Raw genomic sequence first — 17,080 nt, 5'->3', positions numbered from 1 at the left:
CGTAATATTACCTCTCCATCGCAATAGCTTCCAGTCTCTTCCCTTCCACTTTCTGATTTCTTCATTCCCATTGTTGTCTAATCTTGAGACTTAACAGTCTCGACTAAAACATTTTCGGAGCATAACACTTTTCTTTTCTTCCTTTCGCTACTTCCAAAAAACCCACATATACATGTGCTTTCTACTGTGGTTTTGTAAATAAAATTTTTAATTTTTTGTAATATTCTTACTCAAAAGAATACATACGTGGATGAATTTATTAATATTTACGGTGCAATTTTTTTTACTAAAAGATTTCTAAAGTCCAATACGTTGCCACCGGTTTTCAGATTGTTTATTACCGATTTCTTCTAGCTAAGGTGTCATAGGTGGATAAACACATCTTGTACAGCCTGTTGAGCAGACGATTTTAGCCACATTGTCCCAGAACGTTATGACCACTACCTGCCTTGAGATTGAATACCCCGGTGGGACTGCAGGCAGCTGACACGGTAAGGAAGGTGTGTAAGCTGAGCAAAGACAAGTGGGGAATCATTCTAGCTAAGAGAAGGCCACTTGCACGTGCTGCTATGGCAAACGGCAGATTGTTGTGGCCCAGCACCTGCGGACGCACATCTCGGGAACGGCGAAACTGGTCCACTTTTTGCTTGCTGCTGTCACCGCCATCTATGGAAAGCGGTTAAAGGACGGTGAAATCACGAGCGGGCGACAAGGTGTTGAACGTCCACGACTGATTACAGAACGTAGGGGTCGCCCGCTCCCTGAAGCAGAACGATCGGCTATTTGCCGCACGTATGACGACAGAATACGGTACACGTGTAGGCAAAAGTGTGTCGGAACACACCGTTCAATGAAATGTCGTGTGACTAGGGCCTCCCGTCGGGTTGACCTTTCGCCTGGTGCAAGTCTTTCGATTTGACGCCACTTCGGAGAGTTGCGCGTCGATGGGGATGAAATGATGATGATTAGGACAACACAACACCCAGACTCCGTAGCAGACGACACCTACCTGTTCACATTTTGACGAAACGACTTCGTCAGTTACGATTTCAGTGGCACGGGATGAGCAAGACTGGACTCTGGGTAAAGGGAAACTTGTGGCCTGGTCGAAGGAATGACGTTTCTTGTTACGCTAGGTCGGCGGTCATGTCCGGTTTGGCCGTCATCCAGGTGAATTTGAAAGCTGCTCAAAACGTGCATTGCGCCAGGAACGTACATCTATGCTGTGAGGGCTTCAACCTGGGCTTCCAGGGGGACGGCGATAGTATTGTAAGTAGGCTGTTTAGGTTTTTATGTTGGTAACGCAACGTAGCGCTCTGTATGAAAAATCGCTTACTGTGCTGTGTGCAGTCTGTGGGTGGTTGGCATTGTTGGATTATTCACTATTGTAGTGTTGGGCAGTTGGATGTGAACAGCGCGTAGTAGTAGAGTTGGGCAACACGATTCCTTTTCCCGATTCGATTCCTAAGATTCAATCTCACATTGCGAATCGATTCCTACGATTCGTTCACGATTCATTCTAGTCTGCGATGGCACGATTCTTACGGAATCTATAAAGTTCTACATCTTACTCACAGATGGCAGGACATGTCTAAAATTGTCAGTGGGGTTAGAATCGAACTGTGTCATGTTAAGGTATGCGAGAAACAGTTAATTTATGAGTAAACATGCATGTGACGTTATAAGTGTGATTCTCGATTTATACGTGTAATGCCTTAATTCATGAAAGGTCACGTTTGATTTGATTGCATCTATTGTTTTATTTCAGTATGCCGGGAAGGAGGAGTTGATTTGTGCGAAAGGTGTTGCAAAATTACGTGGTATGCCAGTTTGGTTGTGTGGCTTGAACGTATCTAACTACAGACATCTGTTTTATAGTAACAAAATCTAGGAGTGAAGCTGACGTGGTTTGGCTCCTATCATCCTAAGTTTTTCTGTGCTAAGATATCTATCCAAGTCCACATCACCTTTGTAATTCATAACACAGCTGACACCCCTCCCACACAGCAAATTTAGCTTAACTTTCATTTCTTCTAAATACAAAGCATAGTTATTTTGCTTCTAATTTGTCTGAGAACTTGCCACTGTCACTGCTATTTACGTGAGAAGAAAAAAAATGGTTCAAATGGCTCTGAGCACTGTGCGACTTAACTTCTGAGGTCATCAATGGCCTAGAACGTAGAACTAATTAAACCTAACTAACCTAAGGACATCACTCACATCCATGCCCGAGGCAGGATCCGAACCTGCGACCGTAGCGCCTAGAACTGCACGGCCACTCCGGCCGGCTACGTGAGAAGACGACATACTTCTAAACAGTAGGATTTAATCGTATACAGCGACATTAGTTCACTAAAATTTAATATGAATCTGAACACGAGAACATTCGAAAACTCGAACTTGAAATTATTAATTAAAAAGCTTTTGTTTAAAGACGGTATTACACGGCGATCCGCCACGAAAGGTATTGGTGAGAGAGCCTATATTTTCTCTATATAGGCTCTGTAATATTGCTCTAGTGCGACAGCCATTTAGTGGCAGCACTGGTGTAACTAATAGAATTAGCAAATTAGCAGTGAAGTAATGTCGCTGTATACGATTGTATCCTACACTTTAGAAGTATGTCGTCTTCTCACATAAATAGTAGTGGCAGAAGCAAGTACTCAAACAAATTAAAAGCAAAATACCTATGCTTTGTATATCGACGAAACAAAAGCTAAGCTCAATTTGCGGTGTGTGAGGGCTGACAGTTGCTTTATTATGAAATATAAGGTGCTGTGGAATTGGAAAGAGCACAGAAAAACGTAGGATGATACGTATCCGCGCATGTGTGCTATATAGGGATAGTAAATGGGAAATGCCTTTACGCTCGTTCCCGTCAGCCACCGCCAAATTCCAGCTTGGTTTTCACGGCCCACGAACTTCGTTTGTTCGTTCCGAGCTTCCTTTGTTCACACCCACCCTCCTCTTGACTGCCATCTGGCGGTCGTAATCATTCGGCACGACTCGGCATGATTCGGAAGTTGCCTTCGAAGCATAGCGTACTAAGAATCGATGAATCGTTGGAATTTGGAATCGTCACGACTCGGAAACACGCAATCGTTCTTACGATTCTTTTGAACGACGATTCGTCCGTATCACGATTCGATTCTTACGATTCTTTATTCAGAGTCGTTCAAATGAACGACTCATTCACGAATCGCCACAACTCTAGCGCGTAGCGTTGCGCAGTTGGAGGTGAGCCGCCAGCAGTGGTGGATGTGGGGGGAGAGATGGCAGAGTTTTGAGAGCGGACGATCTGGACGTGTGTCCGTCAGTAAAACGAAACTGGATGTAAAGAACTATATATGACTTTTGAACACTATTAAGGTAAATACATTGTTTGTTCTCTATCAAGATCATTCATTTGCTAACTATGCCTATCAGTAGTTAGTGCCTTTAATAGTTAGAATCCTTTATTAAGTTGGCGGTATTGGCGCTCGTTGTATTGCAGTAGTTCGAATAACGAAGATTTTTGTGGGGTAATTGATTCATGAAAGGTATAGGTTATTATTAGTCACGGCCATTCTTTTGTAGGGATTAGTGAAAATCAGATTGCGTTGCGCTAAAAATATTGTGTGTCAGTTTAGTGATGATCAGAGTAAGTAAAGAGAGCTGAGTACATTCAGTTTTGCTCAGCTGTTTGAAAATCAAATTACGTAAGGGGTTTACCAGCAGAGTAATTCTTAAATTTATCTTAGGGGAGGTTTCATACAGAGTGCTACGTTGCGTTACCAACATAAAAACCTAAACAGCCTACTTACAGTAGCTTAAGGCACGGTGACGGCTGTGACATGCTTGAACATGACTGCTGACCCCCTGCATCCCTTAATGCTAGAGGTATTCCCCGACGGCGATGGCATCTTTCAGCTAACTGTCCGTGTCACAAGGCCGGAATTGTGCTGCAGTGGTTTGAGGAGCACGATAGAGAACTGAAGTAGCTGTCTCAGCATAGAATTCGTCCGATTTCAACCCAAAGGAACACATCTGGAACGCGCTTTCAAACCACCGGCGGTAATTTACGGAAATAGTGAGACTTGTGGGTAGACATCTGATGCCACATACGCCCAAAAACCTGATAAACACTTGCTGGATCCGTGCCGCGCAGAATAACCGCTTTATTTCGTTCCAAAGGTAGACAAACGAGCTGTTGATCAGAAGGTTTTCGCTCATCGGTAAGGATCACGAATGCCACAATCGGCATCTGACGAATTTTACCGTCGAGGCGATATGGGCAACAGCACTGGCACCAAATGCAAGAAAAAACTTTTTCCCCCTTGTTATTTACTTCACATATAACTTGGAACAGATTACTATTTAATCTGCGTCTTATCCAAAACTATTTTGCGTACAAGGAAAGTTTAATACTTTATCTTATTTGCGTAGTTTCCTTCTCAGTATACTGCAGTAGTCTTCCTTCTGTCCAACAGGGAGCCAGTATCTTTCTCATAATATAAACTGCTCATGCTTCTCTCATCCCCATCAGTTTCTAGTTTCCTCTATTAATCGTAACCTATTATTTCTCTCTACTCTGACGTGTCAACTACTTCTCCACAGTGATTTCTCCTATAGTGTTGCCACATATTTCTATTAGATGTCGATGCCCACATTAGACAAAAACGTCAGCTTATCAGGAAACTGCTTAATACAATTTTAAAAAGACTGACATTTCTTAAATTACGTACAGTACATTGAATACTACGAGGGCTGTTCGGAAAGTAAGGTCCGATCGGTCGCGAAATGAAAACCACAGTGAAAATATAATTTTTTTTATTCGCAACAGTTAGCCACACCTTCCAGCTACCTCTGTAAATAGTCGTGGCGTTGTACAAACCTTCCAGTACCCTCGTCACAGAAAGCAGCCGCCTGTGTTTTCCGCCAATTCTCTACGCTGGCCTGCCTTTCATTGTTTGTGCCAAAATTTTGTCTTTGCAGCCAGCGGTGCAGGTGAGCAGAGATGAACAACGGAGGGAGCCAATTAAGGCCTATATGATGGGTGGTCAGACACTTCCCATTGAAAACGCTGCAGGGGCGTCTTCACTGCCCCTGCAGGATGCTGCTGAAAATTGTTTTGAAGAAAGAAACGGAAGATATTATTTTATGTGGACTGCATAACTTCAGGTGAAATCTCTCACCAGATCCACATATTTCCTGGGAGACACTTGTTTCAGTCATGTCCACGTGATCACTTTGTGCTGTGAACTGAACACAACGACGTGAAGCGATAGACAGGCACACTAAAGACACTGTCCAACACATCTGTGCGAAGTTCCATCGGATTTTCACGGTGGTTTCCATTTCGCTCCTAATCGGAATACGCCTCGTATTTTTATTGTCATGATCACTATTATTCTCCTATAAGGGGAGTTCAAAAAGCTTCCGTTTGAGCGAGTAGCTGCAGCGTATATGCACCGTAACGTCAGTCCGATAAGGGTATATAAGCACCGACATGTAGGCGATCGATTAGTGTGACATTCTCGTCTTTCGGACGTGTGTGCGGTTAATGCGGAAATACGAACTATGGCGACGTCATTATCCTTGTGTCGAAACAGAACCAACGTGCTGTTATTCTTTTTTTGATTGCCGAAGAACCAACACGGGCTGACATCAAGGAGAATGAAAAATGTGTACGGTCCAGTTTGTCTGTCGAAGATCACCATTGTGGAATGCTGCTCCAATAGGTGCTGCTGCGTTATGATAAAGCACGTTACCATGTCGCAAATGTCGTAGGGCAGAAGTTACGTCAACTCAAGTGGGAGACACTCTAGCACCCGTCCTAAAGGTCTGATCTCTCTACACGCATTTATCACGCCTTCGGTGTCATAAAAAGGCCTTAAAGGGTCAACGGTTCCTGTCGCACGAGGATGTGCAACAGGCAGTTAGAAATTCTTCACGCATCAGGACACGGTTTTTATCAACCTGGTGCATATATATGAGACGATTGCCTCAATGCTCAAGGCTATTTTACCTAATTGGCATACTGATTCTGGACTGTACGGGTTTTGAACGGAAACTTTTTGATCGCCCTTTACATATTGTTAATGTACACTACTGCCCATTAAAATTGCTACATCAAGAAGAAATGCAGATGATGAACGGGTATTCATTGGACAAATATATTATTCTAGAACTGCCATGTGATTACATTTTCACGCAATTTGGATGCATAGATCCTGACAAATCAGTATCCAGAACAACCACCTCTGGCCGTAATAACGGTCTTGATACGCCTGGGCATTGAGTCAAACAGAGCTCGGACGGAGTGTACAGGTACAGCTGCCCATGCAGCTTCAACACGATACCACAGTTCATCAAGAGTAGTGACTGGCGTTTTGTGACGAGCCAGTTGCTCGGCCATCGTTCACCAGACGTTTTCAGTTAGTGAGAGATCTGGAGAATGTGCTGGCCAGGGCAGCAGTCGAACATTTTCCGTATCCAGAAAGGCCTGTACAAGACTTGCAACATGCGGTCGTGCATTATCCTGCTAAAATGTAGGGTTTCGCAGGGATCGAATGAAGGGTAGAGCCACCGGTCGCAACGCATCTGAAATGTAACGTCCACTGTTCAAAGTGCGGTCAGTGGGAACAAGAGGTGACCGAGACGTATAACCAGTGGCACCCCATACCATCACGCCGGGTGATACGCCAGTATGGCGATAACGAATACACCCTTCCAATGTGCGTTCACCGCGATGTCGCCAAACACGGATGTAACCATCATGATGCTGTAAACAGAACCCGGATTCATCCAAAAAAATGACGTTTTCATATTAGTACACCCAGGTTCGTCGTCGAGTACACCATCGCAGGCGCTCCTGTTTGTGATGCAGCGTCAAGGGTAACCACAGCCATTGTCTCCGAGCTGATAGTCCATGCTGCTGCAAACGTCGTCCAACTGTTCGTGCAGATGGTTGTTGTCTTGCAAACGTCCCCATCTGTTGAGTCAGGGATCGAGAAGTGGCTGCACGATGCGTTACAGCCATGCGGAAAAGATGCCTGTCATCTCGACTGCTAGTGATACGAGGCCGTTGGGATCCAGCACGGCGTTTCGTATTACCCTCCTGAACCCACCGATTCCATATTCTGCTAACAGTCTTTGGACCTCGACCAACGCGAGCAGCAATGTCGCGATAAGGTAATCCGCAATCGCGATAGGCTACAATCCAACCTTTATCAAAGTTGGAAACGTGATGGTACGCATTTCTCCTCAATGCACCAGGCATCACAACAACGTTTCACCACGCAACGCCTGTCAGCTGCTGTTTGTGTATGAGAAATCGGTTGGAAACTTTTCTCATGTGAGCATATTGTAGGTGTCGCCACCGGTGCCAGCCTCGTGTGAATGCTCTGAAAAGCTAATCATTTGCATATCACAGCATCGTCTTCCTGTCGGTTAAATTTCGCGTCTGTAGCACGTTCGTGGTGTAGCAATTTTAATGCCCTGTAGTGTACTAAACATATTGAAATTACTGATTCACTGAAGATTTCTGTATTGATGTAAGAGGGGGCCTGAGGGCCCTACTGTCAAGTGAAATAAATGCACGAAATAAAATAAATGTTGCCTTACGTAGACTTTTGAACTGTCAAAAATCAATTTTTATTGATGCTTTCACACTTGTGCTGCTGTGTTGTTCATCGTCTTAACATAGGACTGTCTATTTTGGTACACACAGGTGGAGGAACCGTGGCAGACGCCGAACCCGGTGGACGAGCGAGCGTGCCAGGACAATAACGACGCGTCGGGGGCCAGGCACAGCAGGGTGAGTGTCCAGCTCACTTCTCCTCGCCCCTCACTGCCACTTACGGCATCTCGCTGCCACCTGCTACAGCAACACACAGGGGACCTTCCGGTGTAACGCACTCCAAGTAAATTACCTATAAATTCTCTCAACGTGTGCAATAAGGTTGTTTGTAAAGAACGTAGTAGCTCATCCCGCGAAATGAAATGTGCGTGTGACATTACTAACTAGGAGACTCCAGCTGAGGTGTTCGGCCGCCTAGTGGATGTCTTTTTATTTGACGACACTTCGACGACCTTTACGTTGATGCTGATGAAATGATGAAAACAACTCACACACACCATCCGGTGCCGAGAAAATCTCCGACCCGGACAGGAGTCTAACACGGGGCCCCGTTATCGAGAATCAGCAACCCTAACCACGAGACCACGAGTTGCCGGCAGATCATCCCAAAGACGTCGCATCAAAGATCTGGGTGTTCTTATGACGCTTTCCAAGTACCCTTATTCCTTAATGGTATTTGTGGCTAAATGTGAGTTTCACCTGAACTACAGTTTACGCAGCTACATTGCAAACAGACACCACATCCACGTACACGGTCCGACTCTTATGGTCAAGTGGAGAGCCGGCACGGTAGCTCAGTGTGTTCGCTCAGCGGACTTGCGACCCTGTGTAATAAGCAAACTGAGTGTAGTTGGCGTTTGAACAATGTCATGCTGCAGTCATAGACTGTGCGGCTGGTCCCGCTGGAGGTTCGAGTCCTCCCTCGGGCATGGGTGTGTGTGTTTGTCCTTGGAATAATATAGGTTAAGTAGTGTGTAAGCTTAGGGACTGATGACCTTAGCAGTTAAGTCCCATAACATTTCACACACATTTGAACAAAAGTGTCATGCGGCATCTGCTTGGAACTGATGACGAAAAAATCACAAATACAACGATATTACGAAAGGAAAACTGAAAGTGGTTAGTGTCGCTGCCTCTTGATTGCAGGGTTCCAGCTTCAGTTCCCGGTCGGTCAGTGATTTTATTCGCACGCGGTGTGACTGCTTCTGTTGTCCTACTTTTGTACCCCGCCAGGTAGGCGGCGCTTGGGTCTACTCCTGTAAACTGAAGGGTAGGCCGAATGTAGGAAGTGAGTAGGAGCAGGAAAATGTGAAATGCTTTGATACTGCTGGTAGATTTTACAAGTTTACTGGTGTATGAACGTATACAACTGATAATACTTAACATTGGCTGAGATGAGCACGTAGGTGCTAAGCTGTAAATTAATCAAATCTAACAACGGCTAGTAGTTACAAAGGCAAAATCTGCAGTGGCTCGCCACTATGAAATAGAAACAATGGTGCTTGGTCGTCAACTGAATCAAATGGGTTGAATCTGGAGCGGGGCTCGTAGAGTTGATCAGCACCGGCTAGAGGGCGCTGTCGGTGTCGTAGTGACAACCTAAGAACTTTTACCTAGCCGTGGCATCGTAGCTATCGATAGCACACTAATTATTTCATCGCATGTTCATCGACAGAAAAATCACCGAAATGGTCTCAGACAGAAATATTTAGACCAGGAGGCCGAACAACCCTGCCGAATAATGACCGTACAATCCTTTCACTTTCTTTTTCACCTAGTCTTTGTACCACACTATAGGAGCACACTCGCAGCGAAAGATAAAGTTGTAAACGTCTACCACCAACTATCACGTTTGAAACTGGGAAGGGACGGAGGGGGGAATTAATAATAAGTAACGCCTGTACGTCCCATATTCCTCAATAGCTGGCAGCACTGGCACGTCATTGTTTCAGCACATCGTGCGGAGTCTTTGTTAGAACATCAGCTGGCCGCAAGCTATCGTTGAGGTTAGTATGACAGCCGCAGTCGGATAGTTTGAGGGAAGCTCCTCACAGCGATTGAAGCAACGTACTGTCATTGAATTCCTAAAAGATAACAGTCTTGCTCCAGTTGAAGTTTACCGTAGAAGGAAAGCTGCTTACGGAAATGGCTGATATGTTGCTGTTAGCGCTGTGAAAGAATAGGAAAACGGATATAAAGCTGGCGAAAGTGGTAAACTGAAATTGTGTGCTAAACAAGGAGTTGGACGAAAGTCGATGAACTGCAAAAGGAAAGTCAACAGAAAATTGTGGCACAATCGGCGTTTGAGAAACAATGTGTCTCTCCTTATTGCTTTACTTGACTATCGGAAAATTTGTGTTTAGTGGGTTCCGCAGATGTTCACACCTAAGATAAAGACTCGCACACTTGAAATTTTCAGTAATATTGCTTGCATTATCAAACTGAATAAAAATGTAAATGTCATGTGACTAGAGCCTCCCGTCGGGTAGACCGTTCGCCGGGTGCAAGTCGTTTGATTTGGCGCCACTTCGGCGACTTCTGCGTCGATTGGGGTGAAATGATGATGGTTAGGACAACACAACACCCAGTCCCTGAGCGGAGAAAATCTCCGACCCAGCCGGACATCGAACCCGGGCCCTTCTGACTGACGTTCTTCCGCACTGACCACTCAGCTACCGGGGGTGAACATTATTATTATTTTTAATTTGTTATGAGTTCCTATGGGACCAAACTGCTAAGGTCATCGGTCCCTAGACTTGCGCACCACTTAATCTAACTTAAACTAACTGACGCTAAGGACAACACACACACCCATGCCCAAGGGAGGATTCGTACCTCCGACTGGGTGAGCCGCGGGAATCGTGGCAAGACGCCAAGATCGCGCGGCTACCCGGCGTTGAATGAAACTGAAACTCAAGTTTTTTCCGACAACATTATGACTTCATATGAAATCTGAGTTCGCGATTATTAAGAAATCCGAGCAGTGGGGAGGACCTGGTTTGGGAAACTGGGGGTGGAAACTCTCCGTAACAGCTTGCAAGGTGCCATTGTCAATACTCTTATTGATAACTGATATTAGCACCTTATTTTCGGCGGCTGCGATATCACTGAAATTCTAGAAATTTCATCACTGGAGAGAGACTGTCGGTCAGTCGCTGACATGTGGTCAAGTGTGGTCGGGGTGCAGCCCAAGTGTGTGCGGACAGAAAGTTGACTTTAGGAAAGGAAATATTTAAAAGTAATAAGAAGTGTTTCGACCCGCCGAGATAACAGAAAATTCATAGGTAATTCAGTGAAAATAATTCTGAAAAGTCGTCAGTTACTGCAAGCTGCAGGCCGCGGGGTCGATGAAGGCATTACCTACCATTCAACTCTCGTAAATAAGAATGGAAATAGAACCGTATTCTTTCAGCCACATCCCGTACAAGTTACTTCATTAGCTTTTCTCTAGTCCAAAGATTAAGCGTAATCGGGTAAAGAGGAAAGTGGAAAGAGGAATGGAGAAATGCTCAAATGTCAGTCAATGACTACTAAGATTTATCGCACAGGCTGGGTCTGTGTTTCCCACGTAGGGTGCTTTGTACAGAAACGTGAATCGAAGGTAACAAGTAATCATTCAGTCCATAACTTCTGTCTTACTTGTATTCCCATTGTTAGAAGAGCGGAGACTCTCGGCGAACATCACAACGTGCTGCCTGCAATCTCCAATCTCCTCTTTATTTTGACCTCTTTGCTTGTCAGAGCAGATTTTTGAATAGAACTTCTCTTTAGGATAGCTTCGTGAAGACTGATTTTATTATTATTATTATTAGTGCAACAAGGAATTAAATGATTCATCTTCTCTTTCCTTTCAGGGCTGCTATCTGCAGTTAGAAGCTTGGTTCAAAACAGAGACGACAATTCTCATAGCTGTGGGAATCAGCAGTGCAGCATTCCAGGTGAGTCAGCAGTGTGTCTTTTAACGTAAGCATAAGAGCCCTTCCCTTCCGAAGATGCCTGAGTCGGATGACGAGATAATCCTCTCACATACAGAGTCTTAAATAAAAAGAGTTCAGTAACTTGGTTACCGATATCTGAGAACTTGGCATCATCGGAGACCCTGGATGTGATTCTGAGTCTTGCAACTCGTGATGTATCCCAATATCTTGTAGTACCACTAACTTTTTAACTAAACCCATGTTAAACGTGTTTGTTTGGAGGCCTCTTCCGGAACAAGCACAGAAATATTTGTTTTAATAAAAACCGCTTTTCTTTGCTGCACTGTATTTTATTTCTCCCAGACGCGTTTCGCCTAAAAAAAAAAGGCTCTGAGCACTATGGGACTTAATTTCTGAGGTCATCAGTCCCCTAGAACGTAGAACTACTTAAACCTAACTAACCTAAGGACACCACACACATCATCCATGCCCGAGGCAGGATTCAAACCTGTGACCGTAGCGGTCGCACGGTTCCAGACTGTAGCGCGTAGAACCGCTCGGCCACTCCAGCCGGCCGCCTTTTTCACTTTAAGCCATCAGTAGTGGGTTAGTTCTTCGCGTTATTGGTTGACATCTGCGTTTCATTTCTTCTGGTCACATGCTGGAGATCACACTACAGTTTTATTTACGAAACATAAGCGTGTTTTTATGATCCGACATTTTTCTTCCCATTTCTCATCTTGTTTGTCCTTTCAGTGAACTCAGAATAATTACGTCTTGAAATCACAGTTTTCGACCAACTATGTATAATTGGTGATAGAAAATTGATTGTTGTGATGCACAATAAGGGCAAACAGGGTGAAAATGGGAAGCAAAAATGTTCAGATCATAAAAATGTGCTTATGTTTTGTAAACAGAGCTGTAGTGCGACCTCCAGCATGTGACCAGATGAGAGGAAACGCAGATGCTAACCAAAAGGGCGAAGAACTGTTCTACTGATGATGCCTTAAAGTGAAAAAGGCAAAATGCGTCTCGGAGAAATAAAATACAGTGCACCAAGGAAAGGGGATTTTCATTTAAAAGAACAAATAAACCAATGTTAGTTGCGAATGTGCTAACAGAAATGTTTCAATATTAACACAGGTCGCAAACACTACGAATTTGTCTCGATCCCAAACCCATAATCTAAGATATTAAGTGGTGGGGAACCAGTAGGTCATCATATTGGAAGCTCTCGATCAACCTACTGTATAATAAACATTTTAGTTAAATGTTTTCAGGCATGTTATTAAGCGTATCTGTAATGTCTTATGCAGAGTAGTGTAGACAACTACGATAAAGACTATAGGATCGTGTTTTGATGTCCCATCGACAATGAAGTCATTGTTACAGATTGTGTGGCAGCATAACGTCAGTAATTACCACTTACAAAATTACTACGCATTAAAGTTCACTCTCATTACACCGGGAGTCTCTGCTATGGGTTGTCAGATGCATTTTCCACTCGTTTCATCAATTATTTAATTCTGGAATCTATTGATTGGGTTATTAGCCCACTGTCTGAAACTATGTTATTGTCCATAACGCTAAAAACGTGTAAAGCAAAGAATTTACAATTACCAAAGAAATTAACTACTACACTAATGGCCATTAAAATTGCTACACCAAGATAATGAACGGGTATTCATTGGACAAATATATTATACTAGAACTGACATGTGATTACATTTTCACGCAATTTGGGTGCATAGATCCTGAGAAATGAGTACACAGAACAACCAGCTCTGGCCGTAATAACGGCCTTGATACGCCTGGGCATTGAGTCAAACAGAGCTGGGATGGAGTGTACAGGTACAGCTGCCCATGCAGCTTCAACACGATACCACAGTTCATCAAGAGCAGTGACTGGCGTATTGTGACGAGCCAGTTGCTCGGCTACCATTGACCAGATGTTTTCAATTGGTGAGAGATCTGGAGAATGTGCTGGCCAGGGCAGCAGTCCAACATTTTCTGTATCCAGAAAGGCCCGTACAGGACCTGCAATATGCAGTCGAGCATTATCCTACTGAAATGTAGAGTTTCACAGGGATCGAATGAAGGGTAGAGCCACGGGTCGTAACACATCTGAAATGTAACGACCACTGTTCAAAGTGCCGTCAATGCGAACAAGAAGTGACCGAGACGTGTAATCAATGGCACCCCATACCATCACGCCGGGTGATACGCCAGTATGGCCATGACGAATACACCCTTCCAATGTGCGTTCACCGCGATGTCGCCAAACACGGATGTGACCATCATGATGCTGTAAACAGAACCCGGATTCATCCGAAAAAATGACGTTTTTCCATTCGTGCACCCAGGTTCGTCGTTGAGTACACCATCGCAGGCGCTCCTGTTTGTGATGCAGCGTTAAGGGTAACCACAGCCATTGTCTCCGAGCTGATAATCCATGCTGCTGCAAACGTCGTCGAACTGTTCGTTGAGATTGTTGTTGCCTTGCAAACATCCCCATCTGTTGGCTTAGGGATCGAGAAGTGGGTGCACGATCCGTTACGGCCATGCGGATAAGATGTCTGTCATCTCGACTGCTAGTGATACAGGGCCGTTGGGATCCAGCACGGCGTTCCGTATTACTCTCTTGAACCCACCGATTCCATATTCTGCTAACAGTCATTGGATCTCGACCAACGCGAGCAGCAATGTCGTCTTACGATAAACCGCAATCGCGATAGGCTACATCCGACCTTTATCAAAGTCGGAAACGTGATGGCACGCACATGTCCTTACACGAGTCATCACAACAACGTTTCACCAGGCAACGCCGGTCACCTGCTGTTTGTGTATGAGAAATCGGTTGGAAACTTTCCTCATGTGAGCACGCTGTAGGTGTCGCCACCGGCGCCAACCTTGTGTGAATGCTCTGAAAAGCTAATCATTTGCATATCACAGCATATTCTACCTGTCGGTTAAATTTCGCGTCTGTAGCACGTCACCTTCGCGGTGTAGCAATTTTGATGTCCAGTAGTGTAATACTAAGTACACAAAATAATATATTCATAACCATACAAAACTAACATAAATAAATAACTGGCGTACAGATAAATAGAGGGGTACAATCTAACTAAACTTAAGTGAGCAATCAGCCAGATTCTCGTCCCCCCCCCCCCACTCCTCCCCCATAAAGAATGGCACTTGCCGAAGAAGCTTTCGTGTCTCAACGATACAAATAGCCGTACTGTCCACGACAGAGGGGTACCTATGGAGAGGCCGGACACATATAAGGTTCCTGAAGAAGGGCAGCAATCTTTATATTAGATTCACATACAACAGTCTCTATGACTGACTGTTCTGGCCTTGTCAGATTAGCCAATACGGCCTTGCTGTGCTGGTACTGATAAGGGCTGAAAGCAAAGGGAAATTACAGTTGTTAATTTTCTTCACGAGGCATGTAGCTCTACTGTACGGCTTAATGATAATGGAATCCCCTTGGGGAAATTATTCTGAAGGGGAAGTAGCCCCACTTTGGGTTTGAAAGTGGGTACTCCTGAGGAGGATGTGTCTTTAGGAAAAAGAAACCTGGCATTCTACGGGGTGGAGTGTTGAACGAGATTCCTTTTTCTGGTAGGTAGATTAGAAAATTGAAAAAGGGAAATGGATAGGTTGAAGTAGCGAGTTGTGGAGGCAGGAAGAATAGGACTCCTGGCCAGACCAGTATAGGGTTATCGACACAAAATCTGGTAGGGGTAATGCACGAGTAGGCATAATAATCAAGAAGAAAATAGGGAAACTTCCTGGCAGATCAAAACTGTGTGCCGGACCGAGACTCGAACTCGGGACCTTTGCCCGCGAAAGGCAAAGGTTCCGAGTTAGAGTCTCGGTCCGGCACACAGTTTTAATCTGCCAGGAAGTTTCATATCAGCGCACACTCCTCTGCAGAGTGAAAATCTCGTTCAAGAAAATAGGGATTCGGTTTAACAACTAGAACTGCATTGTGAGTGCATTATTATAGGCAAGATGGACACGACGCTAACACCCGACACAGTAGTACAAGTCTCGTACATGCAAATTAGCTCCACAGACGAAGAAATTGAAACAACGTGTGATTAAATAAAGTCATAAAGTAAAGGAAATGAAAATTTAATTTTGATAGGCGACTAGAAATCAGTAGTAGGAAAACTAAGAGGAAAACATGAACTGGCGGAAAGGAACGAGAGAGAGATGGCCTAGAAGAATTCTGCAGAAGCCATAATTTAACCATCACTAAAATTTGGTTTAAGAAACATCTTCAGTCCAAAGACTGGTTTGACGCAGCTCTCCATGCTACTCTATCCTGTGCAAGATTCTTCATCTCCCAGTACCTACTGCAACCTACAGCCTTCTGCATCTGTTTAGCGCACTCATCCCTTGGTCTCCCTCTACGATTTGTACCCTCCAAATGCCCTCCAGTACTAAATTGGTGATCCCTTGATGCCTCAGAATATGTCCTAGCAACCAATCCCTTCTTCTAGTCTCTTCTCTCCAATTCTATTCAATACCTCCTCAATACTTATGTGATCTACCCATCTAGTCTTCAGCATTCTTCTGCAGCACCACATTTCGAAAGGTTCTATTCCTTTCTTGCCTAAACTATTTATCGTCCATGTTTCACTTCCATACATGGCTACACTCCATACAAATACTTTCAGAAATGGCTTCCTGACACTTAAATCTATACTCGATGTTAACTAATTTCTCTTCTTCAGAAACGCTTTCCTTGCCATTGCCAGTCTACATTTTATATCCTCCCTACTTCGACCATCATCAGTCATTTTGCTCCCCAAATAGCAAAACTCCTCTACTACTTTAAGTGTCTCATTTCCTAATCTAATTCCCTCAGCATCACCCGAATTCGACTACATTTCATTATCCTCGTTTTGCTTTTGTTGATGGTCATCTTATATCCTCATTTCAAGAGCCAGACACGGTGGCCGAGCGGTTCTAGGCGATTCAGTCCGGAACCGCTCGACTGCTACGGTCGCAGGTTCGAATCCTGCCTCGGGCATGGATGTGTGTCATGTCCTTAGGTTAGTAAGGTTTAAGTAGTTCTAAGTTCTAGGGGACTGATGACCTCAGATGTTAAGTCCCATAGTGCTCAGAGCCAGTTGAACCATTTTTTTTCGTTTCAAGACACTTTCCATTCCGTTCAACTGATATTCTAGGTCCTTTGCTGTCTCTGACAGAATTACAATGTCATCGGCGAACCTTAAAGTTTTTATTTCTTCTCCATAGCTTTTAATACCTGTTCCGTATTTATCTTTTGTTTCCTTTACTGCTTGCTCAATATAGAGATTGAATAACATCTGGGATAGGCTACAACCCTTTCTCACTCCCTTCCCAACCATTGTTTCCCTTTCATGCCCCTCGACTCTTATTACTGCCATCTGTTTTCTGTACAAATTGTAAGTAGCCTTTCGCTCCCTGTATTTTACCCCTGCCATCTTCAGAATTTGAAAGAGTATTCCACTCAACATTGTCAAAAGCTTCCTCTAAGAGTATACGG

The 17,080-nt window shown here is 44.3% G+C and overlaps 1 protein-coding gene across 2 annotated transcripts in view; it reads left to right on the top strand.

Moving 5' to 3' along the window:
* LOC126278462 (CD151 antigen-like) overlaps nucleotides 1–17,080 on the top strand; it is a 1,693,623-nt gene that overhangs the window by 1,656,967 nt on the left and 19,576 nt on the right. For both annotated transcript variants that reach the window (XM_049978598.1, XM_049978599.1), the window contains exons 9-10: nucleotides 7,712–7,798; nucleotides 11,476–11,559. In XM_049978598.1, the coding sequence (XP_049834555.1) occupies nucleotides 7,712–7,798; nucleotides 11,476–11,559 (171 nt within the window). The remainder of the gene's footprint in view (nucleotides 1–7,711; nucleotides 7,799–11,475; nucleotides 11,560–17,080) is intronic.

Source organism: Schistocerca gregaria, chromosome 6 (genome assembly GCF_023897955.1).
Source record: "Schistocerca gregaria isolate iqSchGreg1 chromosome 6, iqSchGreg1.2, whole genome shotgun sequence".
Classification (NCBI taxonomy): Eukaryota; Metazoa; Arthropoda; class Insecta; order Orthoptera; family Acrididae; genus Schistocerca; species Schistocerca gregaria.
This window is presented reverse-complemented; position numbering and strand designations above follow the sequence as displayed.